This window comes from Marmota monax, unplaced genomic scaffold (genome assembly GCF_021218885.2).
Source record: "Marmota monax isolate L192 unplaced genomic scaffold, Marmota_monax_Labrador192_F-V1.1 WCK01_AAM20220418_F8-fsc00061, whole genome shotgun sequence".
Taxonomy (NCBI): Eukaryota; Metazoa; Chordata; class Mammalia; order Rodentia; family Sciuridae; genus Marmota; species Marmota monax.
Genome location: NW_026695230.1, coordinates 3733540 through 3760087, shown reverse-complemented (window position 1 = coordinate 3760087; position 26548 = coordinate 3733540). Strand labels below are relative to the sequence as shown.

Genomic DNA, 26548 nt, shown 5'->3' with positions numbered 1-26548 from the left:
CATACAAGCAAAAAAGAAATTCACAATTAAATACACTGTACTGACTACAAACACCGAACCAAGAAAAAAGAAAACAGAAAGAGATCACTTACAAAAGAACTATTAAGTATACTGACAATATCCTGCTTAATATCAACAATAAACATCTGAAAAAAGTAAATATATTTAATGTTAACTTAGAATCAGATACACATCAAAACTACCTTCTAACATTGACAAAGATGTTTGTGTACAAAAACTAAAAATGGTTGTCACCAAGACATTTTCTCCAAGGAAATTTCTGAACAAAAAAGATGTCAAGTAAACCAAGGCCAATATTAATATCTGAGGAAACAAAATTTTGGGATTTATACAATCACAGAACAAAACTGCTAAAAATGTAGGTAAATCAAAACACACTTGTCTGTATAAAATATTAATTATACTGTTCTCATTTGCTGGTTTTTTTAGAATAAAGAACAAAACTCAAACACTGGAAAATAACTTGTGAGTTTGGGATAAACAGCAGACTTAAGACTATTATATCATTAAGAAAGGGGATTAAGATATTAAATAGTTTCAGATATTTTTAAATTAAATATGATAAAAGTTTTGAGAGTAAAAGCTCAGGTGTGGAACATCCCAACTGGTAGAGGGGAAAACAGAATAAGAAAATAAAAGAAACAATTTAGTAAAGCAAAAACAGCTGAGAAATAAAACATAAGAGACATCAAACAAATAAACTTTTTAAAACTTTATTTGTAGATGGACACAATAACTTTATTTTACTTATTTATTTTTATGTGGTGCAGAGGATCAAACCCAGTGCCTCACACATGCTAGGCAAGTACTCCACCTACCACAGAGATACAAACCCATCCCCCAAAAAGTAAACATTTAATAGGATGAACCACAAAATAAATATTTCTGGATTTTATAAAGTTTTCCGATATTTTCATGTTTATATACTTCTTTCATCTTTCTTCCTATCCTATACATGCAGTCCTAAAGAGATAAGTAGGCTACTAAATTCAATAGGAACTTTACAAGTACATAATATTTTTTTAAATATAAGAAAATGTACTGATTAAGGTTCCAATGTTGATTTTATTTATTCAAACATTAGGAGTACATAAAACACATGCCAGATATTGTACTAAACTCTTGGAAACAAAATAAATAATGGATATGGCTTCTACTCTTATGTTGCTTTTGTGTGTGCCCTTGGGCATTTCACTTCATCTCTTTCAGTTTATACACATAGAATATAGTCTTGGAACACAGATTAAATGAGATTAAATAAGACTATGTATGTAACAAATATACCATGGAATTTAAAATAAAAAATAATTAACAAATGATCAGTACAAAAATATATTTTAAAATGTTAAGTCCATATCAACCTTATTTTATCTTAAACAGTAATGTTAGATGTAGCAATGAATAAAGAGTTCACAAACTGCTAGTTCCTAAAACTAAAACCAGTATTAGGACTTGTCATGGCACAACTCTTTACTGAGTTGTTTCTTGAAATAAGACTCATGTAATTAACAGAAGAAGTTGTTTTACTATTTTTGGCAAATGCAATCTAAAAGATGGTCTATATCAATTAGAGCTAGAAAAAGGAATAAGACCACAGGTAATAAGAATTTGCTATTGTTCACTCAAGATTATTTTAGAAAGTGTACTTCCTGGGGGAACATTACTTTCCTCTGAAATTTTACTACAGAATAAAATTTTCTACAAGATAATTTGTTCTAATTTCATTTCTGGAATTAGAAAGTAACTTTCTGAGTAGCAGTACATTCCAAACACTCTTGTTATCAGTTAACTTGGATATGGACAAAAATGCCTCGATTGCTGGAAATTTATATATCCCCAGTAAAAATGACTAAATCATTCTGCTACTTCAGAAATACTCAAGGAAACTAACAAAATTAAGTTCCAACACTGAAAATAAATACTCCAAATGGTCTTCATAAGGCAGTCACTAAGGGAAGAACAATAAAATTTAATTATTTTAGTATAAACACTTCATTTAATAAGAAGTAACTGTTGCACTAAGGTTGTGACCTACTAACCTAATTAATGGCAGAAGTAACAACTGGATCTTCTAATTCAGAAGTTTGATTCTTTTGCCTTGGAATCCATATTAATATTCAAAGATATACATTTGCACTCACTATCCTTTAAACATTTTTTGTGTGTTGAAGTCAATATTTTAAATTAACATACTATGTGGTCTTACAGAGAGATTAGTAATTTGCTAAAACAAGAAACAAAACAACAATTTTAATTGCATGGTGAGGCAGCTTAACTGGTTAGAACACTAGATCAACAAGGCCAAAGTCCAGGGCTTAAACTCCAAGTAGGCTAATATGTTTTTCAAAATAACATTTCTGACACCACATGTTGTTAAAGAAAACTCTTCACTGGAAGGGCACTAGGGCAGAGTTGGAACCAAACCAAACTAAGAGTAAACCACACTTAAAAAAAAAATGCTTTCTCCTTTTCAACATAGAATTTTCGTTTTGTAAACTACATATTCAAATAACAAACGTTGCTCATGGAGAATTAGTGCTTGGCTTCAGACCTAAAACAGACCAAATGTGGTATTATGCACTACTCTGAAGAGCTAACAACAGGTCTGTCCAGATGCTAAGACCAGGAACTTCGAAATTTCCATCCTGCGCCTTGTAAGACTTGAGCGCAGTTAGAACCTCATCTTTCAGAGGTGGGGGTGCCTGGCAGAGGTTTTGCAACCTAGAGTACAACGCCTCCCAGGACACATCTTGAGACTCAGCTCCAACCCAAATGCCTTTCTGAAGGTCGTAGTGCAGACGTTGACTCCAGTCAGCTAGCACACTCAGATAGGCATGAGAAAGTGCTGGGTAGCGACCTGCCACCAAAGTCAAAAGACCTGCCGGGACGTTGCGACAAAAGGCAGCCATGATTTCCGACTTCCCCAGAAGCCAGTGGAGTAGCTCTTGACTCCCCTCTTCAAGAATTCTGGGGCTACCCAGTTTTAACTCCTCTCCCTGGGACTGGGGAGACATCGGAGGCTCCAACAGCGCCACCGCTATCACTTTCAGGAAGTTGTTCTGTGGCAGGCGCTCCCACAGGCTGCAGAGCAACTTGCTGGGGCCTCCCGCTTCGGTTTTGCCCACCTCCTTCAGACGCTCCAGCAGCAACTCAGCCTGGGTCTTCAACAGTGAGTCGTCCTGAAGATTCGGGTTCTCTCTGTAGATGTTGAAGCGCAGCATGTGGACCGCAGACCCGCGGCGAGCGAGGCTGGCCAGACTGTCTTGGAGCAGTTCCCTATCAGCATCCCGGACGCCCGCGCCGGCAAAGAGTTGCTGCAGCAGGTAGCGACAAGATGCATCCCCCAGGGCAGGGTTCTTCAGCAGGCGTAGAGACAGCAGGATGTCACAGAGCCCAAGGGCCTCAAAGTTCCTCAATCCAGGGACTGGACCCACCCCAAGGCCGCCCTCCTTCCACAAGCAGTGCAACCGCCTTTCCAGAGTTGTGCGGATGCGGTCATGGCTGCGGAAACGCTGGTAGACGTGGCGCAGGTAGCGAGCCCACTGTAGAGCCCTCCGTACAGTCGCTGGGTCCCAGGTGCTTACGTGGGTGGTGCGGGAGACCGCCAAAACCTCAGAAAAGCGCTCCAGGTGCTGCAGAAGCGGTTCCATGTGGCGCGCCAAAATCTTACTTCCGCTTTCACCTTGGAGACGGCGACTCTCTGCGTGCTGATTGGAGCGTCCATGAAATGATACGCCCCTCTGCCACACTATTGGACAAAGTTCATGTCAATCTTACAGCGGCTTTATCCGGGTTCCTTGAATCTAGGAAATTTACACTGGAGAAAAGTCCTGAACTTTTTTGCTTTTTCCAGTTATGGAAAAGGCTATTAGTGGGAAGCGAATAGTTGTGAGGCATCCATATTGACAGTTCCTGGACAGATGTTCAAAACGCTGCGCTTCCTTTGGTTTTGGAAATATCCCTATCCAGAAATTTTCTGAGATTTTCCTGAAAGAGGGATCTGTATTGAGGCTTATCATAATTAGGTAATGCCAGAGACATGCTATTTCAAGTGAAGAAACGTTATTGAATGAAATTTTAATATCAATTTGAAAAATATATTGGTCTTTTTTTATACTGGCTCTCTGCTAAATTCTGGGGCTTCACATTGTTCTTTCATTATTAGAAATGAAGCCTAGGTTAATTGAAAGAAAAAAGTCAACTTCAAGAATAATACTTTGTTGAAAATTTTAAATGAATATAAAATTTTATTCTAAAATTACACTATCATTGTTTTATAATTTCCAGAGCAAAATAGTTTTGATACTCTTACTTCACAGAAATAATCAGCTGAAGGAAATGCCATTTAGAAGTACATAATAATAAATGTTTGCCTAAAGATTTCCAGAACTGAGAGAGGACCCATTATTGGGTGTAATTAAGATTATCTATTTCATTGATGGGTTTGACAAATACTCATTTTGCAAACATCTAGGAGTTTATTGTTTTATTGTTTATTGTTCACAAACCCACAATAGTTTTAAACTTAAGCTAATGATGTATGTAATAACTCATTAGAGAATAATTTCCTTCCAGTCCTAAAACTCTAACCAACACTATTCTAAGAAGTGGGCAAAAGGTGTTGTGTTTTTAATAAATAAGGGAAAAAGAAATTTAAAAGGTAGAATAATTTTTCGTTTATTAAAATAAGCATTCCAACACCTTTTAAAAATAAAGCAGTGGTGTCCATAATGATAATTCAGTTTTATTTGATTACTATCTGTTCCAACTCTTACTTGGTCCTAAAAGTAGTAATTTTACCCTAAATATATCATTACTTTTAAAGTCCTTTGTCTTGACTACTAGAAATTTAGATCTAAATCTACAGCCCACCTTTATCAAATGTATAGGCATCAGTAATTCATTCATTCTCACTTCAAAAAAAACATGTATTCTTCAGGTCTAAAAGGGGCACAAAACCATTTAATTATAAAGCAGATCAGATTTTGTGTATTTTTTTTCTTAGACATTTCATTGGGGATTAATACTAGGTTTAAGTCTCAAAGTGAACAGTAATCAAAGAAAAATTCAAGTGACAGAAATATCAAAGTAAACATGAGGATATGGATGTGTATAAGAGTGTTGTTAACACTAGGAGCAATCTCTCACCTTTTGGTTACAATCTCTAAATAAGGTAAATTAGTACAGAGAATAGAAGGCCAAACATTGGGAGATTTTATTAAAATAAGCTGTCATTCAAACCATGGAACTTGAGTAACATAAACAACTAAGAAAAGGAGGCATTCTAATGGAACCTACTTTTTAGGCCCTAGGAAGAATTAAATGAGGCCATAAACATACGACAGTGGATTTTGTGGCCGCCTGTTACTATTCATTCTACTACCACCATTGTATAATATCCATGCAGTTTGGGATACTGATCCCAGCTCAGCTCAATGGTAGGGCCTGATGATTTTGAGCCAGTCATGTTAATCCATCCCTCTGTTAACAGTAATTAATTTAGAAACTTACCCTTAAACCTATCCATGTGTAACATTCCCTTGTGGCAGAAATTTGTTCAGTAATGGGCAGATGGATCAGTTCCATTCAAGTAGAGGATTCAGAGAGAGCTGTTTCTTACTTCAAAGTCCATGCAGATAAGCACTGATGAATATGAATAGACACCCCAAAGAGACTGTGTGTGTGTGTGTGCATGCATGCTTATGAGATAACTTTTCTCTTCTTGATGTTATTATATATGGATATGGAACCTAAAGCCACCATAGCATCTCCCCCTTATGGCCGAGATAATCTCAAGAGCAAATAAGAAAAATAACATCAATACAGCCTATAATCTAAACCAATTTAGGTTTGTGAAACCATAGTGCTTATACTAATACAAACACTTTAGAAAAGTTTGTGGTACACACAAAAACGCTGGCTATTGTTGTTGTTACTGTTAAAATAATGAAAACTTCCAAATACACAATTCCACACGTCTATTTCTAATCCTACTCCTTCCAAATATAAAACAGTAGTCACCAACATCATTCTGGGAAATGGTGGAGGAAATTTTATCAAAGATGAGGTTTGCTGTGGGAACGTTTATTCCTGCTTTTTGAAAACCTTCTAATAAAATTTAGCTCAGTGTAATTATAACTTAAAAACTGAGTTGATCTCAATCTTTAAGTTATGTGTAATTCCAGGGTTATTTTAGATACGTAATAAGTCAAAATTATAAGACATTATGCAACTGAGATATCAATGAAAACAAATTATTCTGATGTCTTTTTATTCTACTCTGAACAATATTATACCAGAGTTTTCTTTCCACAATTGTAGCTAAGTGAGGTCAACCACTGTTGGAAGATATTAAATGGAACATTCCAGAAATAAGCAATTTACAAGTTTAAAATTGCCTGCTATGCTGAGAGTATGATGAAATCTCATGCCATCTGCTTTGTTGGGCTTGGGATATGAATCTTCCTTTGGTCCATTGTATTTATCCTATGTTTGCTAACCTTCTCCCCCATTTCTCACTTGTTCATTGTAATATGGGAGGCTAGAGTCATTGCTGAGATAGAGAGAAGTCTGATAATCCACCCTGTGGTGCTTTTTTGGATGTGCACCACCACCAGAACATCTACTCAGTGGCTAGAGTGAGGATGCCTTGCAACCTAACCTGGGCATGCAGGCCCAAGAAGTTAGTGACTATCCTGGTATTGCAGTGCTTATGTTCAAGTAATTCAAGTAACACTTAATTTAATTTAATCATGTACCAGGGCACGTGAGTAGTGAAGCAAAGAATAAAACATGGAAAAGCAGATTAACTCTACTACTACATAAAAAAGGCTGCAGTACAAATGGGGAAAAAAAAAACAGTGTAGATGGTGTTCAGCACTACCTTTGATTTCAGGCATCCACTGGGAATCTTGGAAAATATCCCTCATGGATTCAGAGGTCACCACACTAAATTCAACCCTCTGCTTGATAAAATAACATTTTTCCAATATGAACAAATACAAATGAACTCCTCACTTTTAGGCAGGATAGACAATAGAGGGCTTTGCCATCATTCAGGAATCCGTGTCACACAGGAAAATATTTATCCTTTTATAATCACTCTGAGCGCATATATGGGCAGGGAATACACTTGACTTCAGATTCATCACCTCACTCAAATCAGGGGTAAGAGCAGGACTCTAGCAGGAATAATAAAGAGCAAGTGGGCAGGATTTTTGAGAGATTTCTCGTAGAAACGTTATAAACATTGTATTTACTGTTTTGGAGAGACACTGTAAATTACCTTTCTAAAAAAATGAGAATACAATTCTTAGGAGAATTTACTTCAGTAGAATCACAACTTCTTCATTTCATTTGTTCCACTTACAAAAGAGGTAAAAATCAACCAATAAATTACAATGGATTAAGGACTTTAGGCATATAAAGAAGAATCTGATGACTAGGTTTCCAGCCTTATATTCTATGATACTACAACCCGTCTCTGATCAGTCTTGCCTTGTGTTACATGTTACATGGTATTACGACTTGATCAAACTGTAGAAACCCGTTTGAAACCTTAGAAATATTAAATTTGCAAACCTAATAGAGAAATGCATATCATATTTACCTTTTATACTTTTAGAATTGTTTTCAGAAGGTTTGTAAGAGACTGTAACTAAACAAACATTTCTCTGGCTACTGAGTTTCTCAATCAGTGCATAGTAGAAAAGATTGTGTCTTAAGCACTGATCTCCTTTGGCTTTGGAACATAGGAGGGAAATCTGGGAGGCCAGAGCCATTCCTGAGATGGGAAGAGTTCTGATAATCCATCCTGTGGAGCTTTCTTGTATATTTACCACCACCTGGACAGCCAATCCGTGGCTAGAGTGAATATATACTGCAACCCAACAAGGACTAGAGGCTCATGAAGTTTGTGAGAGTCCTATATGCTCAAGAAAAACAGAGCAGACCCTCATAAATTCAGAGAAAAGAGGTGGAGGAGGGACCAAAGGAGTGGATCATCTTGTGGGTACTGGTCTATGTGATGGGTCGAAATCTGTTTTCGTAAATTTAAGACAGAACTTCCTAGTTTAGAGTGTGTGATTTTTGGTCTTAAAGTTAGCATCAGAAAAACGGTTTTATCATTACATACATATTCTGAAAATTAGAATTCCATCAACAGTTTGAAATATCTAATACGTAAAAGTTTTGTTTGGAATTGAAATTTATTTGCATCACCAGAGTAATATTGAATCTTATATTATCTTTATAGTGACTGAAAAGAAGAACATTTATTTAATTATAATTTATCTGATTATAATTTTACGATTTATAAGAAATCTTACAATTTTTGAATGGCTTTCTAGCTATTAAAAATGGTTTTTGCCAATTTTATCAATAACATTTCTGGTCAACAGTGATTCTCAAGAATATGAAGAGAACTTTGTTCAAAAGTCTTGCTCAGGAATCGTGATTGACCATTTAAAACCTAAAAGCTACTATTTAAAATTACATTTGTGAAGAAGCTTGATTGTTTTCTTAAAAATACAAAGTTTTAAATTTGGAGAAATTTCATGTAAATTCAACATTTATTCATTTTTTTTTTTACTTTTATTTTTTGGCAGTGCTAGGAAATAAACCTTCATACACACCCTACTTGAGTTCCACCACTGTATCACATCCCTTAAATTTAATATTTCAAATATTCTTTATTCATACTATCATACAAAGTAATTCCATTTTTTTGTTTTACCAAACATTTTAAATATGTTCCCCAAATCTTCTTTGTTTGACTGATTACCTTGTGTTTCATGTGGAGAAAGGGTTAGAAAGCTCTGCTCTAACATAAGCATTCTAGCACAACCAGCTGAAGAAAGGGGGCAATAGAAAGATTCAAATTAGTCTACTTATGTTTTTTGAAATTTATTTACCATTTGTCTTTCCCATGTTACCCCATCCACTCTCTTTCTTTCTTTGCCCTGCTTTGAACAGAGTAGTGGCTTAATCCTTACTGACCTTGTTCCCTAGCTTTCTGCTGAATTGACCAATAAGATGAATTAACAAACAGCTAGGAGGACTAGAGGAGAAATATGTAGGGCTTTTCTTCCCCTGCTTCCTGCTAAGGTCCCTGGATTCTGGTTCCTTTCTCCAGAAGGTCTATAAGGTTTTCCTGAACTTGAGGAAACTGCTTGCAGCCTTAGGAACTCCTACTGTTGCTAATCACTGAGTCTAGTAACATAGCTTATTGGTCCCTTAACCTTACTCAGACTTTTATAAATATGCTTCTATTAAGTTATCTTCAAAATACCTGCTGAATGTGCCCTTGTTTCCTGCCAGGACCTGATACAATTGCCTAATTTCTCAGCCATTTTCTAATTAATGTAAGTAACTGATCAGTCAGTATGTTCAGAAAATAATGTACATAATGATACTGAAAACCCTGTCATATTAACACACACTGTTGCCAATCTATGACAAAATCATCAGTGTTACAGTGATAAATGAATGTTTCAACAGACAGTGTGAAGTCCTTCCATAAATGTAATTATTTCGGGGCGGGGGGAGAATATAGTCTGGGAGGTGTTTGTGAAGTCTGACTCAGATCGTGATGACAGTAGAATATCTTACTAAGGAAATATGCCTGTGGTCAACTGGCATTCCAACTCCATGGGCAATTTTGGAGGGAAAGAACGATTAGATCCTATGTGTTATAGAGAACTGATTGTCACAAACTGTGGGACTACTATCTAGAAATAGAGTTCCCCAGAAAAATATCACATTAGTACTGTGGCAGAGGAAGTATTAAGAAGTATTAAGAAGTATTAAGAAGAGGTCGAGAAAGAGTGATGTGGATTGGGGTTGTAGCTCAGCAGTAGAGTACTTGCCTAGCATGTGTGAGGCACTGGGTTTGATTCTCAGCACTACATATAAATAAATAAAATAAAGGCCCATTGACAACTAAAGAAAATATAGTAAAAAAAAAAGAGAGAGTGATCTGAAACTTCTGAACAAGGATCAACAGATAGTAAGGGAGAATCAAAGATTAATTTGTTTCCCCATGTAAGTGATTGGATGAAGTTTCTTTACCTTTAAATGAAAGTACTATCAATTTGGACTGGTCCCAGTAATGATGAATAAGAAAAGAAAATCATAGCAGAACATTTGCTCAGTGGAAAATCTTATGAACTTGGTTTTTAATCCTCAAGTACTATTTTTCTTAACAGTCTTTAGGATTTCCTGGATTAGTCTGTTAAATAAAAGAATAGATAATTATTGAATACTATGTGTTCTTAATAGGTCCAGAAGTGATTTTTTTGAGTCAGTAATCTGTACCAGCTCAATACTTTTTTATTTTATCTTGTCAATATCTTGTAATTGTATTAACAGTAACACATCTGATAATTTATTATGTAGAACATAAACAACAAGATGATTCTGTCTACTGAAAAATTATTTTTTGTTCAGACACAAACTTATCAGGATGTTTTATAAATACAAAATAATCAACAAGTTTCTCTTGTAGGTTATTCTACACCCATTCCATGATCTGTGGTTAGGTTCAAATTTAAAAAGGAAAGTTAAAATAACAAGACAAACTGCTGCATATTTTAGTCTATCACCCCTCAGTCTGAGAGCCTTTAATGAGTCCTTAATTGTTCAGTACAGGGTCCAAAGTTCTATGCTTGATTTTGGTTTTGTTATATGCTATTTATGTTTTTCCTAATATTTATCTACATAAATTTGCATAATTAAGTTTGGATGAATGAATAATGGGAGAATCATAAAATGTTTTTATGTTTAAGTTTTATTAATTCATGAAATATAAATGTAGGTGAAATTGGTTCAAAGTCTACCAGAGAACATGAGATATAAGTTTTTAATAAGATGGTTTAAATAATGGAAGAAGAAGAATTTAATCAATAACACCTGCCCCCTTCCTTAAAAAAATCTGCAGTTTGATTCCCAGAGTCTGAGCATTTAATTTGATAATTCTTGGATTACTAATATTCAGACATCACATAAATACTTGTATTAGTCCTACTGGAAGAAGTTGCTCTGAGTTTTCTTATTTTTATATTTTTCCACTGTGAGGACATCTGTTTATTAAAATATTTATACCAAAGGGAAACAATGAAATTCAGTGGCATAAATTATTTTGAAACTGTATACCAATATATAGATTTTACTTACATCCTATGTATTTATATATATATATATATATATATATATATATATATATATATATATATATGTATGTATTTACTAGTATAGTAGCAAATGGGAAGAACTTCCTAAGAAGATAGCTGAAATAAACACACTAAATTTCTTTTAATACTTCATTTTTCTTTTATTATCGATGATTTTATTTTCTAATATTCAAACCAGAAAAAAATATGAATTAGGTTGTCTTTTCCTTTGAATTAAAGTTGGATTTCATGGATGGGAGCTCTGTAATAATGTCTGAAGGCCTTTATTTTTATCCAATAGTTATCAGCATATTGCTATATAAATACCTGCCAGGAAAGACTTTTATTTTCTGGTTCAATAACTTTTTAAGTGTCTGTTGTTCCCATTTTCAAGTCTCCAAAACTTTTATGTGAATTCTTTCAGCACATTTTTTTTCATTATTTCCCAACCTTCTTTTTTTCTGGATGGCTGAAGTTTCCAGACATATAACCAGAAATGTCCTAAGAGAATTAATACATAAAAAATTAAAGCCAAACAAATGGAAAACAAAAAAGTATGCATATAAAATGTATACTGACATGCAAATTTATATGTAATTTCCTATGAAAAATAATAGATGAAGCTAATTTTCCTTGTTATTCTCTCACAAAATATCAAACATGGTGAAAAAATTATCAAGAAATTTGTTTGTTTTTAATCACTTCCAGACCTAATCTGAGTTCTTAGATTGGACTGGTCTGTTAATAACATTAATGTCAAGGAGTGTTTTCACTAAAGTTTCCTTGCATTTCAAAATAAACTAGCTGAAATAAGTGAAGTAAGTGATTAAAACAAAATTCATAATGTCACAGAGAGGCAATTTTATTGGAATATAAAAAATCTTTTCAGTGTACTGTTTTAATAACTTAATTATCAAATTTTCAATTTAAGAAAAGTTCTACAGGAAATATTCCATCAGATTTAAGGAAGAGAACTCATGTAAAGGGTGAGAAGCATTTGGAAGCAAGAGTGCTATAATTAATCTTTCTTTCCCTTTTATCCTTTTGAATAGATTAATGAATTGCCATTTTCTACATTTGCATATCATTATTTTAACAGATCTGGTGAGTGAAAGTTCCATTTCATTTCCTATCTTACAATATAGTGTGATTTCACTGTTCTCCTGGTTGATATTATTTCACTATTATTACTACACAGAGGATCAGATGTTGACCACTAAGCCATCTTTTTTCCCCCCTGTGAAATGAGTGGAATTTTGGCTGATCAAAATTTATTTTGTACTATCATATGACTTGGATTCGTTTGAATATTTTTATATTCCATGACCAATTCTACATGTCACAACAAGAAAAAGTTACTGAGAGAAATGTAGAGTTTTAAAAAAAAAGAATGTAAAAAGAATTAAGACAAGATTTTATATATTATATTATATATATATATATATATATATATACACATATACATAATGTGTGTGTATTTTATATATAATGTATAATATATATGTAGTAGGATAAATTTGACTCTATTATGAAAGAAAATTTTAGATATTATCCTAAATAATTTTTAATTCTATAATTAACATCCTAAATATTCTAAATAATAATAGGGGTTATAACCAATGTATTATAATCAGTGTAATAATAGTAGGGAGTAAAATATCATTTTAAGCCCAAAATGATAAATTTTATAGTCAAAAATTTTATTAGTTAAATTTGTAACTTTTGAAGTGTAACTTATTGGTTAACTTTTTTCTAATTCAAATAAAGTTTTCTGCTCTTGGTATTCTTTTTCTTTTTTGGTACCTGGGATTGAACCCAGGGGCATTTAACCACTGAGCCAGGCATTTTTAAAAATTTTATTTAGAGACAGAGTCTCCTGAGTTTCTTAGGGACTTGCTAAGTTGCTGAGGCTGGGTTTGAATTCATGATCCTCCTGCCTCAGCCTCATGAATTGCTGGGATTACAGGCTTGTGCCATGGTGCCCGGCTGCTCTTGGTATTCTTAGCTGATATTCAACAATTCTTTGTTAAACTTAACAAAATTTTGGAATCAGATATATCTGGGACTAATGCCAGTGTTTTATTTTTGTAAGTATTTTTATTAGTCCATATTAGTTATACATAATATTAGAATATTAATAGTAAAAATAAATATTAACTCTATCTTATTCATTCAGTAAGAAAAATGTTTTATTCACTTAGTAAAGTTCTAGTCTTCTGCCCAACCAGGAGAGCATCAGGTCATACAGGTAATTCCATGTGAGAAATTATTAAAATAAACACTAAATTCTCCTCTAGTTCTTATGTAACAATTGTATTTGGTTTGTTTACAGATTTTAGTAAAAAAGGGGGACAGGAGCTTCATTTAATTTAACAGAACGGTGTAATGTCTCTACACTGAACTTGTCGATCTACTAACCTTTTATTGCATAAACTAGCTGCCAAATAGTGCTATATTTTGGAGCCTCTTGTACACTAAATCTAGCACACAAGTTCTAGAAGGCCAAGTATTTATGTTTCTTGAATTCTATAATATCATTAGGCATATACAGTCAAAGAATATAAACTATGTCAATCTGATAACTAGATGATAGGAAACTAGAGGAACTTCTGATGTAGCATTAAAGGAATATGCAACTGAAACTTTAAACAAAATCAATTTTGAGGAAAGCAGACTATTGTGTAAACAGAGGGACATAAGATAAAACTTAACTATGTTAAATTTTATCTGCAGGACATTTTTTTCATATTTATTTTTTGTTGTAGATGGATACAATACCTTTATTTATCCTTATGTGGTGCTGAGGATCGAACCCAGGGCCTTGGACATGCTAGACGAGCACTCTACTACCACTGAGCCACAACTCCAGACCCCAAGGCATATTTTTGAGAAAGTTAAGCCTACTTTATCCACCATCTATGGTAAAATTTTAGTTAAGTAATATCAACACACTACCAAACATGCTCTCTAGTTCTCAGAAAAGTTTTTCCTTCATTTCATTCTTCTTTCCTTTCCCCTTCCTTTCTTCATACGTCATCTCCCTCCCTTGCCCCCCACTTTTCTTCTCTCTCTCACCTTCTTCTGCTTTTTCTTCCTTATGTATACTCATTGTCTTCAACTTCAAAGGATATAAATATTCTCATATATAAGTACTCAGAGGAAAAGGGAGCTACTTATTTAGTGTACTATATGATTTCAAACCAGTGAGAAATGTATGTAATCTTTATTTTATGATGCATCCTAAAAATATGCACCTTAATTCTAATTTGACTAAACTAATCTCATTTCTGTCTTAGAATAGTCTTGTTCTTTCTTCTCTCAACTGGTGTGCACCTCATGTTTCTTGCACCTGGAAACAGTCTTCCCTTCCATCTTATGTGAAACACTGCCTTCTGTGCTGCAATATGCAAATCAAATTGTTTCCATTACAAACCTAACTTGTATATGAATTTGCAGTGTTTCTGATTTTTAATTCCCATCAGCATCTTTTTTATGAAGCTGACATAATCTTCAATGACATAACCGATAGATCCATCACCAAGCAAGGCAGATTATTACCTCTAGGACAAACAGTCCAGGTTCATTCACAGGGTACCTCCTTCACAAAAGAGAGAATACTCAAGTTAATTACATTTTTGAGTGGATGTGTGCACCTAAATCCAACTTAACCTTTATGGCTGTAAAGATTGTGTCTTTTATTGTATTTTCAATGTCCACAATACTTTCTGTCCTACCTTTCAGGATGAAGGAATGCAAGATGATGGAGTGGAAAGAATATGAACATTTTTTAGGTATGGAAATACTTTTCATTAAGCCTTAAACTCCAGAAGGGAGGAGATTAAGTCTTTATACCTTTGTTTACTGGAACAATCACATAGTTGATATTCAACAATTCTTTGTTAAACTTAACAAAATTTTGGAATCACATATATCTGGGACTAATGCCAGTGTTTTATTTTTGTAAGTATTTTTATTAGTCCATATTAGTTATACATAATATTAAGGTTCCTTTTGACATGATTATACAAGCATGGAATATAATTTGCCCTAATTTAGTCCCCATTACATCCCCTTTCCTCCCTGTTGCTGGTGTTATTTTTAACTTTAAGTGGGATTTGACTTTTTTTGTCTATCCTATCTAAAGATAGGATAATTACATTAATCATGAAGGTATTATGAGATCTGAATAAAATCATGCTTGCACCTAACATAGTGACTAGTACATCATCTATGTACAATTGATATTAGATAGTATCAAAGTGGCATAAGTAATTGATATGGTGACAAAGATGTTTAACTCAAAATCAGGCTAATGGCTATGGTGTAATCATCATTTAATGTTTCAATATTTTAAAAAACACTTCAGTTTAAATTTTGTACATCATTTTCACTCAAAGTAAGTATAAAATGATTTTTATGAACACAGGTACAAGTGATATGAAAAATCATAAATAATTTTAAATTATACTGTTTTTCTGATAAAGGACATATTCCTTCTCTGTGCAACATATCCCTGAATTATTAATTATGAAACTCAAAGGTAGGCCAGAACTAGTTTAGTTTAATATAAAGGTACAACTAGACTTCATTTTTAGAAAGTGACGATTTTCATCAAAGAAAATTGCAAGTGTGTGATGCTTAAAACTGAGGTAATAAACCAATCTGTTAGAAAATGAATTGGAAACTTTAGTTACACTATTATGAATCCAAAGTTCTTGACACGGTGTTTGAGATCATCTAAACCCTGATCAGAGCCTCATCTCTCACCTCCACTCTTCATCATTGGCACCCACAGGCTCTGCAGACTGCCACCCATTCCCTGAGACTATATCCTCAGGCTTCTGTGCTTGGGTTCAATTCTCCACACCCACCTTATCCTATGAGAGCCATTGAAAGTTGGCCCTCACCATGATTCCCAGAAACAAGCCTAATTTGCTTCTCTGTGCACTCCCCTGGAATATCACTGGTGTCTGTATTTAGTACTTACTTCATTCTGCATTAGGCTAATTCTTCAGATGTCTGTTTATTTCATGGATAGAAAATTCTTCAAGGAAATACTGTGTCTAACTCATGTTTGTATTCCCACAGTGCTCATCTTAAATACTCAATAAAGATTCCATAAATGTTTAAAAACAATATAAAAATGCACTGAGGTGATATTATGGAATGCAAGAAGCATTCCAAAAACACTACCAGAGTCTCCATGTCCTTTCATAGTGGTTCAAAAATTGCTTCAAAGTTCCTGAAAAAAAAAAAAAAACAGAACCTAAAAACACTGCACATTTTTGAAATCATAAACTCTAAATGGTGGAAATTGCATTCATTTTGGAAAAAAATTAGAGTCTGTATTCATCAAGACATCTGTGTAAATTCCCATACATAATTTCATTCCATTTATAAACTCTACCTTAATGAAAAAAAAAATTAATGTATGGTTTGGCAGGGCTCCTAAGTGCCTTGTCTGCTTGCTCAGCAAAGAAATTAAACCAAACTGTAAGATGTAAATCATGTTCTTTCTCAGCAAAGAGCCTAGCTTTATTGCCTTACCTTGTATATGTCTAGAAGGATCTCAAAATCAGCATAACATTTTAAGCTGAGTAAGCAGGATTTTTATCAATTATTATACAGTCCCCAGGAAGAGTATAAACATTTTGTCTATACTTTTGTTGTAGGCTTTTGTGTTCCCTGTGCCTCTTTACTCATATTTACTCCTTGATATTTCATAGAATTATTCTTATTTACTAAAAAAATGTTTTACTAGGTGGTTTCATTGTCTGAATAATGTGTGAACAAATTAGAATATTAACAAGAAACAAAAAATCCTCCCAAGTAAATTGAATATTTTCCATTTTGGTCAGATCTATAATTTCAACAAACTGCAAAACCATAGTGTATACTAGTTGCTGATGTCATATCTGAGTCTTGGCTTGGATCTTGAACAAGGTTACATTTTCTGAAGTTTGGGGCTTTACATGGTCTCCTTATGAGTGCAGCCACATATCATTAATGAAGCGAGTTGGGTGACTTCTTCACTTTTCTTCTCTATTCAGCAAATGACAAGCACCAGCACCATTTAAGGAGATTTGCCTAAGGCATAGAATGTTGAGAAAGATATCTGTTGCATCAACGAGGATTGGTGTTAGGAAAGAAAAAATAGCACAGAGTTGCGCAAAGAAGAAATTAAGCAAATGTGAAAAATAATGTTCACATAAGAAGACAAAGAACAATGCATAATTCAAGGAAACTACTGAAATTTAAAAAACATACTTAGAAAAGCATCTAGAAATAAATTTTGTGCCTTCATGAGTTCACAATTAAGCAGTATTAACAACTGAAAATCACATGCCTACTTTGGTTATAAACCATAAGATACAGGAACTAGAGGATTTTTGCTAATGATAGAGATGGTGTCAGGCAGTTCAAGGTACAGTGCCTATCACAGAGAGATGGAACTTTCTGCTTTCCCACTGGTGGTGTTTGCCATGATGGGTCTGTGTGTGTTATGGAGGGGTGGTGGAGCAATGTATAGTATGTGCATGCTCTTATATTCTATGCTGGGCATTTTTCCTTTTACTCCATTAAACTTTTAATATTTTTTAAGTTTTTTTTTTTAATTTTTATGGAGCATTTTGAGGTAATTTACAGGAATTCCTGAGCCCAGAGAAGTATGATTACTCTATTTGTATAGAGTGTAGATACTGGGAGACAAGAGCCATTATAAAAGAGAAAGATGGTAAAGTTGGAGAAACGTAAGTGAGGCATTCTGAAAGTGTGGCTGAGGCAAAGAAACGGGAATGGTCAGGATGAAAGGGCTTGCCGGTCTCTTCCTTCCTATTTTATAGAATTTGTAGATCCTTCTCAAAGAGGCACACACACTCTGAGCCTGAATAGATGAAAAGTGGACATCTTTGTTAAAAGTCCAAATGAAGAAAGTCTACCCAACATATCGATATAAGAGGTCACACCCTGGGACAGTTAACAGCAGGTTGAAGCTGTCAGGGACAGCTTATGTGTGGCAGCAGGGCAGGCTTAGGAGTTTCTCCCTCCCTATAGATTGGATAACTTGAATAACCTTGTCTATGCTAGGGCACAGGGGCTAGTTGTCTGACACCTGGCCGGAGGAAGATTTGGATGGGTACATAATGGCATGGATGTGAGACCCCAGTAAGACAAGGCAAGTAGTTGGGAGTATAAACTTAGCTGGCTGCTTAAGAAAGGGAACTAATAATACTAACTAAGGTAAAACACACACACACACACACACACACACACAAAGAGACCCTGAATATAAACAAAGTAAAGATGAAAAGGAAAAAATAATAGTGAAGGGGAAAAGTAGGTTATCTTCTGAACTGAAGATTCTTCATACAGTTATTTTCTTTTCTCAAGCTGTGAGGGTCATGACTACCATATTTTTTTCACACTCTTTCTAGGGCTTTCATTGTCAAATGGGGCAGTCTGATTATGTAAATACCAAATATTGGCCCACAATCATGTATTACTCAGTGCATTTTATTAGGATTTAAATTTACTTCACAATTTAGTAATAAACTGCCTCAGCCACATTTAATACAACTGGTAACTAAACAGAAAGTTTTATAATTTCGACTTATATTTAGCAGTTCTACAACATGTTATGTAAGAAGTAAAATGACTTGGATATATCTGGCACAATGGAGAAAATTCCATATTTGTACATACACCTAAGATTTGCTCAATTATCTTTGATCTGACCTTTTCCTATGCTCAGCTGACCACACAATAACTCCCATGGATAACAAAGTGAAATTTCTAACTTAGATGGTTCAAAACTAGAAGCCTGCCTTCTATTCCCCTGAAATAAGATAAGGTGAAACAAGACAAAACTAAGTTATTTCCATCATCTTTCCTAGGTTAGTAAATGGCAGAATAATTTTTGAAACTTACCATAAGTTACTTACCAGAAAATAAAATTAAAAAGTATAGTTTAGGGATTTTTATGTCTACTACTCACACTTCATATCAATCTATTATTGCAATAACATTTAAATCATAACTTAAAACATAGAAACAATAATGAAACTGTATAGATAATGTAGGTTTGTAAACTAGGATTCAATGCTCACCTAATTTCCTGTCTAGTTATAGGAACAAAATGCTGAAGAGAGACAAAGAGAGAAAGTTTGAAGAAAAGAGTGTAAAGAAAAGAGAATAACCATTTAACAGCATCTAGAATTCCATTACTTATTGTGTTAGTTTTCCACTACTATGATAACATACCTTATATGTTATATAAAGAAAGATTTATTTTGGCTCCTGGATTCAGAAGTTTCAGTCCATGGCTGGATGATTCTCTTGTTTCTGGAACGATGATAAGGCAGAGCATCATGATGAGCAGGTAGCAAAGGAAAGTTTCTCACCTCATGGCAGCCAGGAAGCAGAGACAGTCTTCCAGGGCATGTTTCCAGAACTTAATTCCTTCAACTATTCCCACTTCCTAAAGTTTCCTCCACATCCCAATAGGCCAATCAATTGTGAACACATCAATGAATTAATCCATTGATGACATCACAGCCTTCAGGATACAATCACTTTCTAAAAGCCCCACCTCTGAACATGGTTGCCTTGGAGACCAAGCCTTAAATACATAAGTCTTTGGGGGACATTATGGATCCAAACTGTAACCCTTACCTTAACTCTGTTTCTATCACTTTCACCCAATCTATAGTTACATATCGAATATTCACTAAACAGTTTCCCCTGAGCTCACCCATGCCCCCTCTGTAGTCTCCTCCACCCAGGATTCAGAGTGATAACTTTGAACTGTAAGTCTGAGCATACCATTTCTCTGCTCAAGTGCTGAGAGAAAAGTAAAGTCCTTACAAACATCTACAGGGTCCTATCTGGACACATTCTTACTGTCTCTCTGATTTTATCTCCTTTTCCTCTTGACTTACCTGTTTTGCCCTAGAATCCTCCTTGATTTTGAATATTTGATTTGTGGCATTCCCCTACCTCAAACTTTGCACTGGCTGCTTCTGTGCCTGAAACAATCTTTAAATATCTGTATGGCATACTTGCTCCCATTGGATATTGCCTTAGATGTCACTTTGTTGGTTCAGGCTTGTGTGACCACTTTATATAAAATCACATCCGCTATATCGGAGCTATTTCTAACACTTTCATTCCATGATATTTTCCCCACATTGCATACTTCTTGTCATCTTACATATTATTAATTTTATTGGTTTATTCACTTGATTTCTGTCTCATTTTATTAAAATATAAGTTCTATGAGGTCAGGGATTTTGTCTCCCTTGTAATAAACAAAGCATTTCTCCTTTTTATAATTTATTTTTAACAAAATTAGAGAAAACCTTGTGAGAGATGTTCTTTGGGAACAGTCTTGCTGATTTTCTATTCAAATATATGTAAAAAAAAAAGATTAGAAAACAAGGATAGTTAGTGGCTGCATGTGTTGTGTTATATGAGTTGAAAATTTGGATGTGTTGTATATTCACAGGTTTAGTAGCCTTGTGTAGAAATGCTGATTTGGTAGTGAAGGATCAAGTCATAACCTCATCCATCATGCTTTATTTAAAATAAGATAGAATGCAAATCCTTCCTACTTTTGTATTTTCTTTTGTTTTCAAGTAATGTGTGTTTATTGCCATTCTAGCTTCTTAACTACTTGAAAAACAGGAAATTTAGAGTGCTGAAAGTCATAAGAATTATGAATGTTTAAATCAGCACTGGTGTTTCGGTCACCTATTCCTGTAATGATTGAATTTATGTGTCAAATGGACTGGGCCATGGTATGCCCAGCCATGGAGTGCCAAAAATTATTATGTATGTATCAATGAGAGTATTTTTGGATGAAATTAGTATTTAAATTAGTATTTAAATGAGTAAAGCAGATTGCCTACTTTAATATGATTGTACCTCATTCGAGTGGTTGAAGGTCTTGATAGAATGAAAAAGCTAACTCTGCCCTAAGTCAGAGAGGATCCCTTTTCCTTCGCTACCTTCAAACTAGGACATCGCCTTCTTCCTGCATTTGAAAATAAACAGAAGCATTGACTCTCCTGGGCCTCCAGCTTTTGAGCTCACCCTGCAGATCATGGGACTTGTCAGTTCCCCTAATTGTGTATTAATTCCTTATGACTTACAATATGCACACATAAACAATTAGTTCTGTTTCTCTGTAAAACCACGACTGATACGACTTATGTTAGTGTAACAAAAGACCTACTAAACTTCTTTTTTCCAGGCTAATTTAGATAAGAATTCAAGAAAATCCAAGTCTTTGAAATACTGTGAAAAGTTCTTGAGAGGTGAATTGAAGAGTAAGGAGGCAGTGGTGAGCAAAGAAATCTTGTCATTGATGTCCCTTTGACAACATAGAAAAATTATTATTTTTATTTATCTGTTTTTTAAAAAAATGCAGGTTAGTTATGCTCAGCACTACAAAATGTTTCCATTTCTGAATTCAATATGTTTGCAAGAATTATGATATTCACTTAGCAAGATGTGGGCATATTCTATATTATATCATGATTTATACAACAAAAGGCAAAATTATGGCATTTATTTCCCCTACACCTTCAGCAGACATTGCTATTCAATAAAAATACACTTTCCCCACTTTTAACTCAGATGCATGGTGATTTTCCTATCAGAGTTATAAGCAGAGGGCTAGAGATGTGGTGCAATGGTTGTTTCAGAGAGCTTTTTCATGACTGTGACCAAAAGATATGACTAGAACAATAGAGAGTAGTAAAAGTTTATTTTAGGTCACAGTTTCAGAGGTTCAATACATGGTTGACCAACTTCATACCTCTGGGGCATTATGGCCAAAGGGCCCGACAGAGTAAAGCAGATCAGGGCAATGACAGGCAACACAAATCTCTGTTCCCCAGGGACAAAATATAGACCCTAAAGGCATATGCTCAGTGACGTATCTCCTCCAGCCACACCTACCTGACTATGGTCACCACCTAGTTAATTCATGTCAGTTGATCGATCCCCCAATTAGGTTATACTTCTCATGATCAATTATTTTATCTTTGAATATTTTTGCATTGTCTCACACACATACTTTTGGGAGACACCTCATGTCTTAACCACAATAGTGATAGAATGCTTGCCTGGCATGTGTGAAGCCCTGGGTTCCATTCCCAGCACTAGGAAAAAAAAAGATTGTAGGTAGACACTTTCTATGGCTGAAGTTGGCAATTAAAATGGAACTACTCACCATTCCTATGATGTATCTGTCACACCTGAAATCCAGAGAGGGGAAAAAAAGCCATAGCCAATAATTTAATTTTGAAATACAAAGTTTTAACTAACTTTATAACTTTTTAATATTGAGGGGAAAACTCTTTATAACCTCAAGTAAGTCTGCTTTTAGTATTAATCTTTACTATTGATCTTTTACTATTAACTCTGATAATTTAATTCAATTCCAGTTTTTTGATTAGCATATTCTTATTCTAAGTTCTGTTTTGGAGTCAAATTCTTCTGAGGGTTAATTGTTAAATTTGTGGTCATCTTTTCATTAATAGAAAAATAACTAAAACAGACTTTAAGAGTTTGTTCCAATCTCCTGGTTATTCAATCTGCCTAGGCTTGAAGCTAATTAAAAAGATGTCTGTCTTGATATCCATTGACACTCTCCTATGGGGAAAACCAAAAGAAAAGAGAGATGAACTCCAAGTAGAATTTGAAACTTTCTCTTGAATTCTCCTGGTCAGAAGTTTTCTCTGGCTTCTTAATGGAACACTTCCTTGTATTTTTACAACATGTTTGACTTATTTCTGGAGTCAGATGAGCTGCCCTTGAGCCACACAAGGTCATAGATATTCCACTTCATTCTTTGGGATGTGGAACCCTCAGCACCAGGGGCAGTTCATTAATTAAACAGCTTTGAGTTAGGATACCTAACAGAAACAGTCTGCTCTTTTCAAAGATGATTTATTTTTCTCTCTAATGATTTCATTATAATATGTAAATTTAAATTCATTCCAGTTTTATCACATAAATAATAAAAAATGTTGATGTGTAGACTCCCCATCCCACCTAAAATAATAAAAGAAAAACAAGATTAAAAGGAAGAGAAGAAAGAAAGAAGGGGAAAACAAAGGAAAATAGAGAGGGAAGAGGGGAGGGAGGAAAGCAAGAAGGCAGGCTTCATGGATTCAAATAAGTTGCTTCAAATCACTTCACACTTGTAATGTGAAATGAGCACAGACTTATAATCAGCCAGAGTCAGACATGTGTCTGAATCCAACCTCTGCTGCTTAATAGATGTGATATTAGAAAATCTCTCTAAAACCATTTTTCCTATTACACTGTGAGCTCCTGGAGAGCACAGCATGCTGCTTCACCTTTATATAACAAATGCTTAGCACAGAGGAGTCTGAAGAATGAATGAGGGAACAAATGATGAAACCTCTGGAGGTCTAAAAAGGAGAACAATGTGAAAAGAGGAAGACTCAGAGAAAGGATGCACAAGATTCTCTCATCTTTTTGTTTTTCATCATGGCAATATTCTTATCGAAGTGACTTTTCATAATGAGTCAATAGGATGATTTAGGTGCTCAATTAATCCAATGTCTAACATTCATTTTAAAATTACTATATATATATATATATATATATATATATATATATATATATATGTCAGACAGTAAGCTAAATATTTTTCATGAATTATATAACCTAATGCATGCATATGAGGAAGTGGTATTTATCAATCCCACTTGATAGATGAGGAAACTGATCACTAGAAAGATTAAGTAATTTTTAGCAAACAACTGAAGAACCTAGAAATTGAATCTGGTTTTATTTGTCCCCTAATCTAAGCTTCTAATTACTGTGCTAAGCATAGTGACTGTTATTATAATTACAATGTATTAGGCCTCATCATTGATGGCTCGGTGGGAATTATGGCTGGTAAAACTTCTTTACAAATGACTTGAGAGGTCAAGTCCTACTGTGATCATGGTGCAAAGGCAATATTTCCATCTGTCAAAGAAAGCACAGCTGACACAAGAAGTTATCTCACTTTGAGCTTGGAGTGCTACCCTTTGTGGCATCCCACCTGGTCTACGATTTGGTACAATAAAACCATCTTTGATGAAATAACTGTAAGATTCATTTCTCTAACAGTTTTGTGTAAATCAGCCCTTGGCAAAGATTCCATATTTTTCAAGTATGCTAATGTCTCAATAACACAAATTTCAGCAAGTTTTTAATTTTTTTATAAAGTAATTATATGATTGTAATTATCAATGTTTGAAAAAACAAATAGATAAGGTGGGGTTAGGAGTATATCTCCGTAGTAGAGCATTTGCTCTACTACGGGTGAGCCCCTGAGTTCAATCAAGGAAGGAAGGAAGGAAGGAAGGAAGGAAAAAGGGAGAGGAAAGGAAGACAGACAGGAAAACTAGACCATTGTCCCAAGAAAAAATGATAGTAAAAATACCTCACTTACAATATTAACTTTTTCTATCAGTAAAGATGCACAATTGACATCTGGTGCTTTCTTTACAAAGAAATTTCCACTCAGTTCATCTTTGATAGATCCCTTGCTTTCCAGGAACCACAGTTGAATAGATGAGGTAGATGCACAAGCAAATAACTGGGATACTATCATGTAAATGAAATATAAAAGAATGACAAAATGCTCAGAGCACTGGACACAGAAAGACAAGCATTGTTTTTTGTTTGTTTGTTTTGTGTTATTTTTCTGTTAGGGAGATCAAGAAAACCCAAAAGAAGGTGACAATTATTAAGGTGTCCCTGGAAGAATGAGTCTGATTTGTTCAGTGGAGAAAGTAAAAGACCATTTTAGTTAGTATAAGCAAAGTCAAGGAGGTGGGAGAGTTTAAGATGTTTAGGATGTTGTAACATTACATCATGCCATATCTACTGAGAATTTAATATAGACAGTTCTCTCTCTTGTACTTTCTAATTAAAGTATCTTTTCGTTGGTAACTGACCTCAGTTTTGATTTTGGTTTCATTTCCTTATAGTAAGATTTTTTTTTTTTTTCAAATTGTGGATCATGAAGCAAATTTAGACATTCACCACCAGCATTTCTGTTCAATTGAATGGCACAAAAGAGAGCAAGAATAATGTCAAACAGAAAAATATCAGAGTGCAGTAGTTTAGTAAGGGAAGTAGTATTGGTGAAACATGTCCAGGCTATGAGTGTTTGAGTGTGTTTCTATGTGTCTGTTCCATAATGTATTTCTTATTGTGGGTCACAATTTTTAAAAAAAGAAAAGAAAACTACTCTAGTAGTAATATTTTCTATTGCTTTTCATTACACTCATGTTATATTGGTTATGATTAAACCTTGAGTCCAAATCAACGTTGGTTTTTAATGAAGTGACAAGTGACACAGACTGACCTCATTTATAAGCCTGGCACATAGGCAAGCATCTGTTTCAGTGAACTCTAGTACATTTTACCAGATGAAATGCTTCTAGCTTGGGAATTAAACCATTATTTGTAAAGTTATTTTAACATTAGTTTTCTCTTCTAAGTCTCGAACTACCAAATTAGGAACAATATATAAAAGTGACTAACAAAAAATAAGATTGCTATTCTATAATAATTATTCATTCATTCAACAGTTATCTATTGAGTGCTTACTATATCCTAAAGATGCAGTGGTGCAAAAGAGGGGCAAGATTATTGAAACAAATTTTTATATTAAACTTTCTTATTATATGTGAGCTTCTTAGAATTAAGATGACAGATTTAAAATGAAACATTTTGAAGCAAACTACAAAAAACATATAATGAAGGGAAAATGCTTTAAATACTCAACTTTAGCTTAGATAAGGGAAGTCACGCTATCATATATATGGCATAGAATATTCAAAACTAGATGAGACAAATAGCATATTTCATAAAAAGATTTTAATATATTCCTTGTGGAAAAATTAGAAAATATGTGCTCTTATGTAACATATATTTTGCAAAAGTATGAGCCTTGCACAGTAGGGCATGAACATCTGTCCTACTATTGTGTGGACTTATAAAATTTAAAGTTCTCTACAGAGAGTGAGCAGATTTTTTAAACTTACATTTTAAATAAAGAGCTAGTCTTGAACTTTTCACATGCAGTTTTTCTCAATTTATTCTTTGTAGTTTTTAAATATGTGTGGTAGTGAGAAGTAGTAGCATTTATTGTTTAAAATGTCAGAAACCAGTCCTTTTTTATTCTTAAAACTACTTGTGAACACCATGCTAGGACTTGTAAAATTTCATTACTTTGCCTTATAACATTTAAAAAAAATTTCAATAAGTATCAATTGAGGACCTAGATCATGGAATAAAGATGCTAAGTAGGAAAAGATAAATATACT

At 34.2% G+C, this 26548-nt stretch overlaps 1 protein-coding gene across 1 annotated transcript; it reads right to left on the bottom strand.

Moving 5' to 3' along the window:
* Positions 1 to 718: 718 nt before the first annotated feature.
* On the bottom strand, positions 719 to 3706 carry Fancf (FA complementation group F). The gene has a single exon (XM_046438132.2). It carries the CDS (start codon positions 3669 to 3671, stop codon positions 2595 to 2597), a length of 1077 nt encoding a protein of 358 aa, XP_046294088.1. The 5' UTR covers positions 3672 to 3706; the 3' UTR covers positions 719 to 2594.
* Positions 3707 to 26548: the final 22842 nt, after the last annotated feature.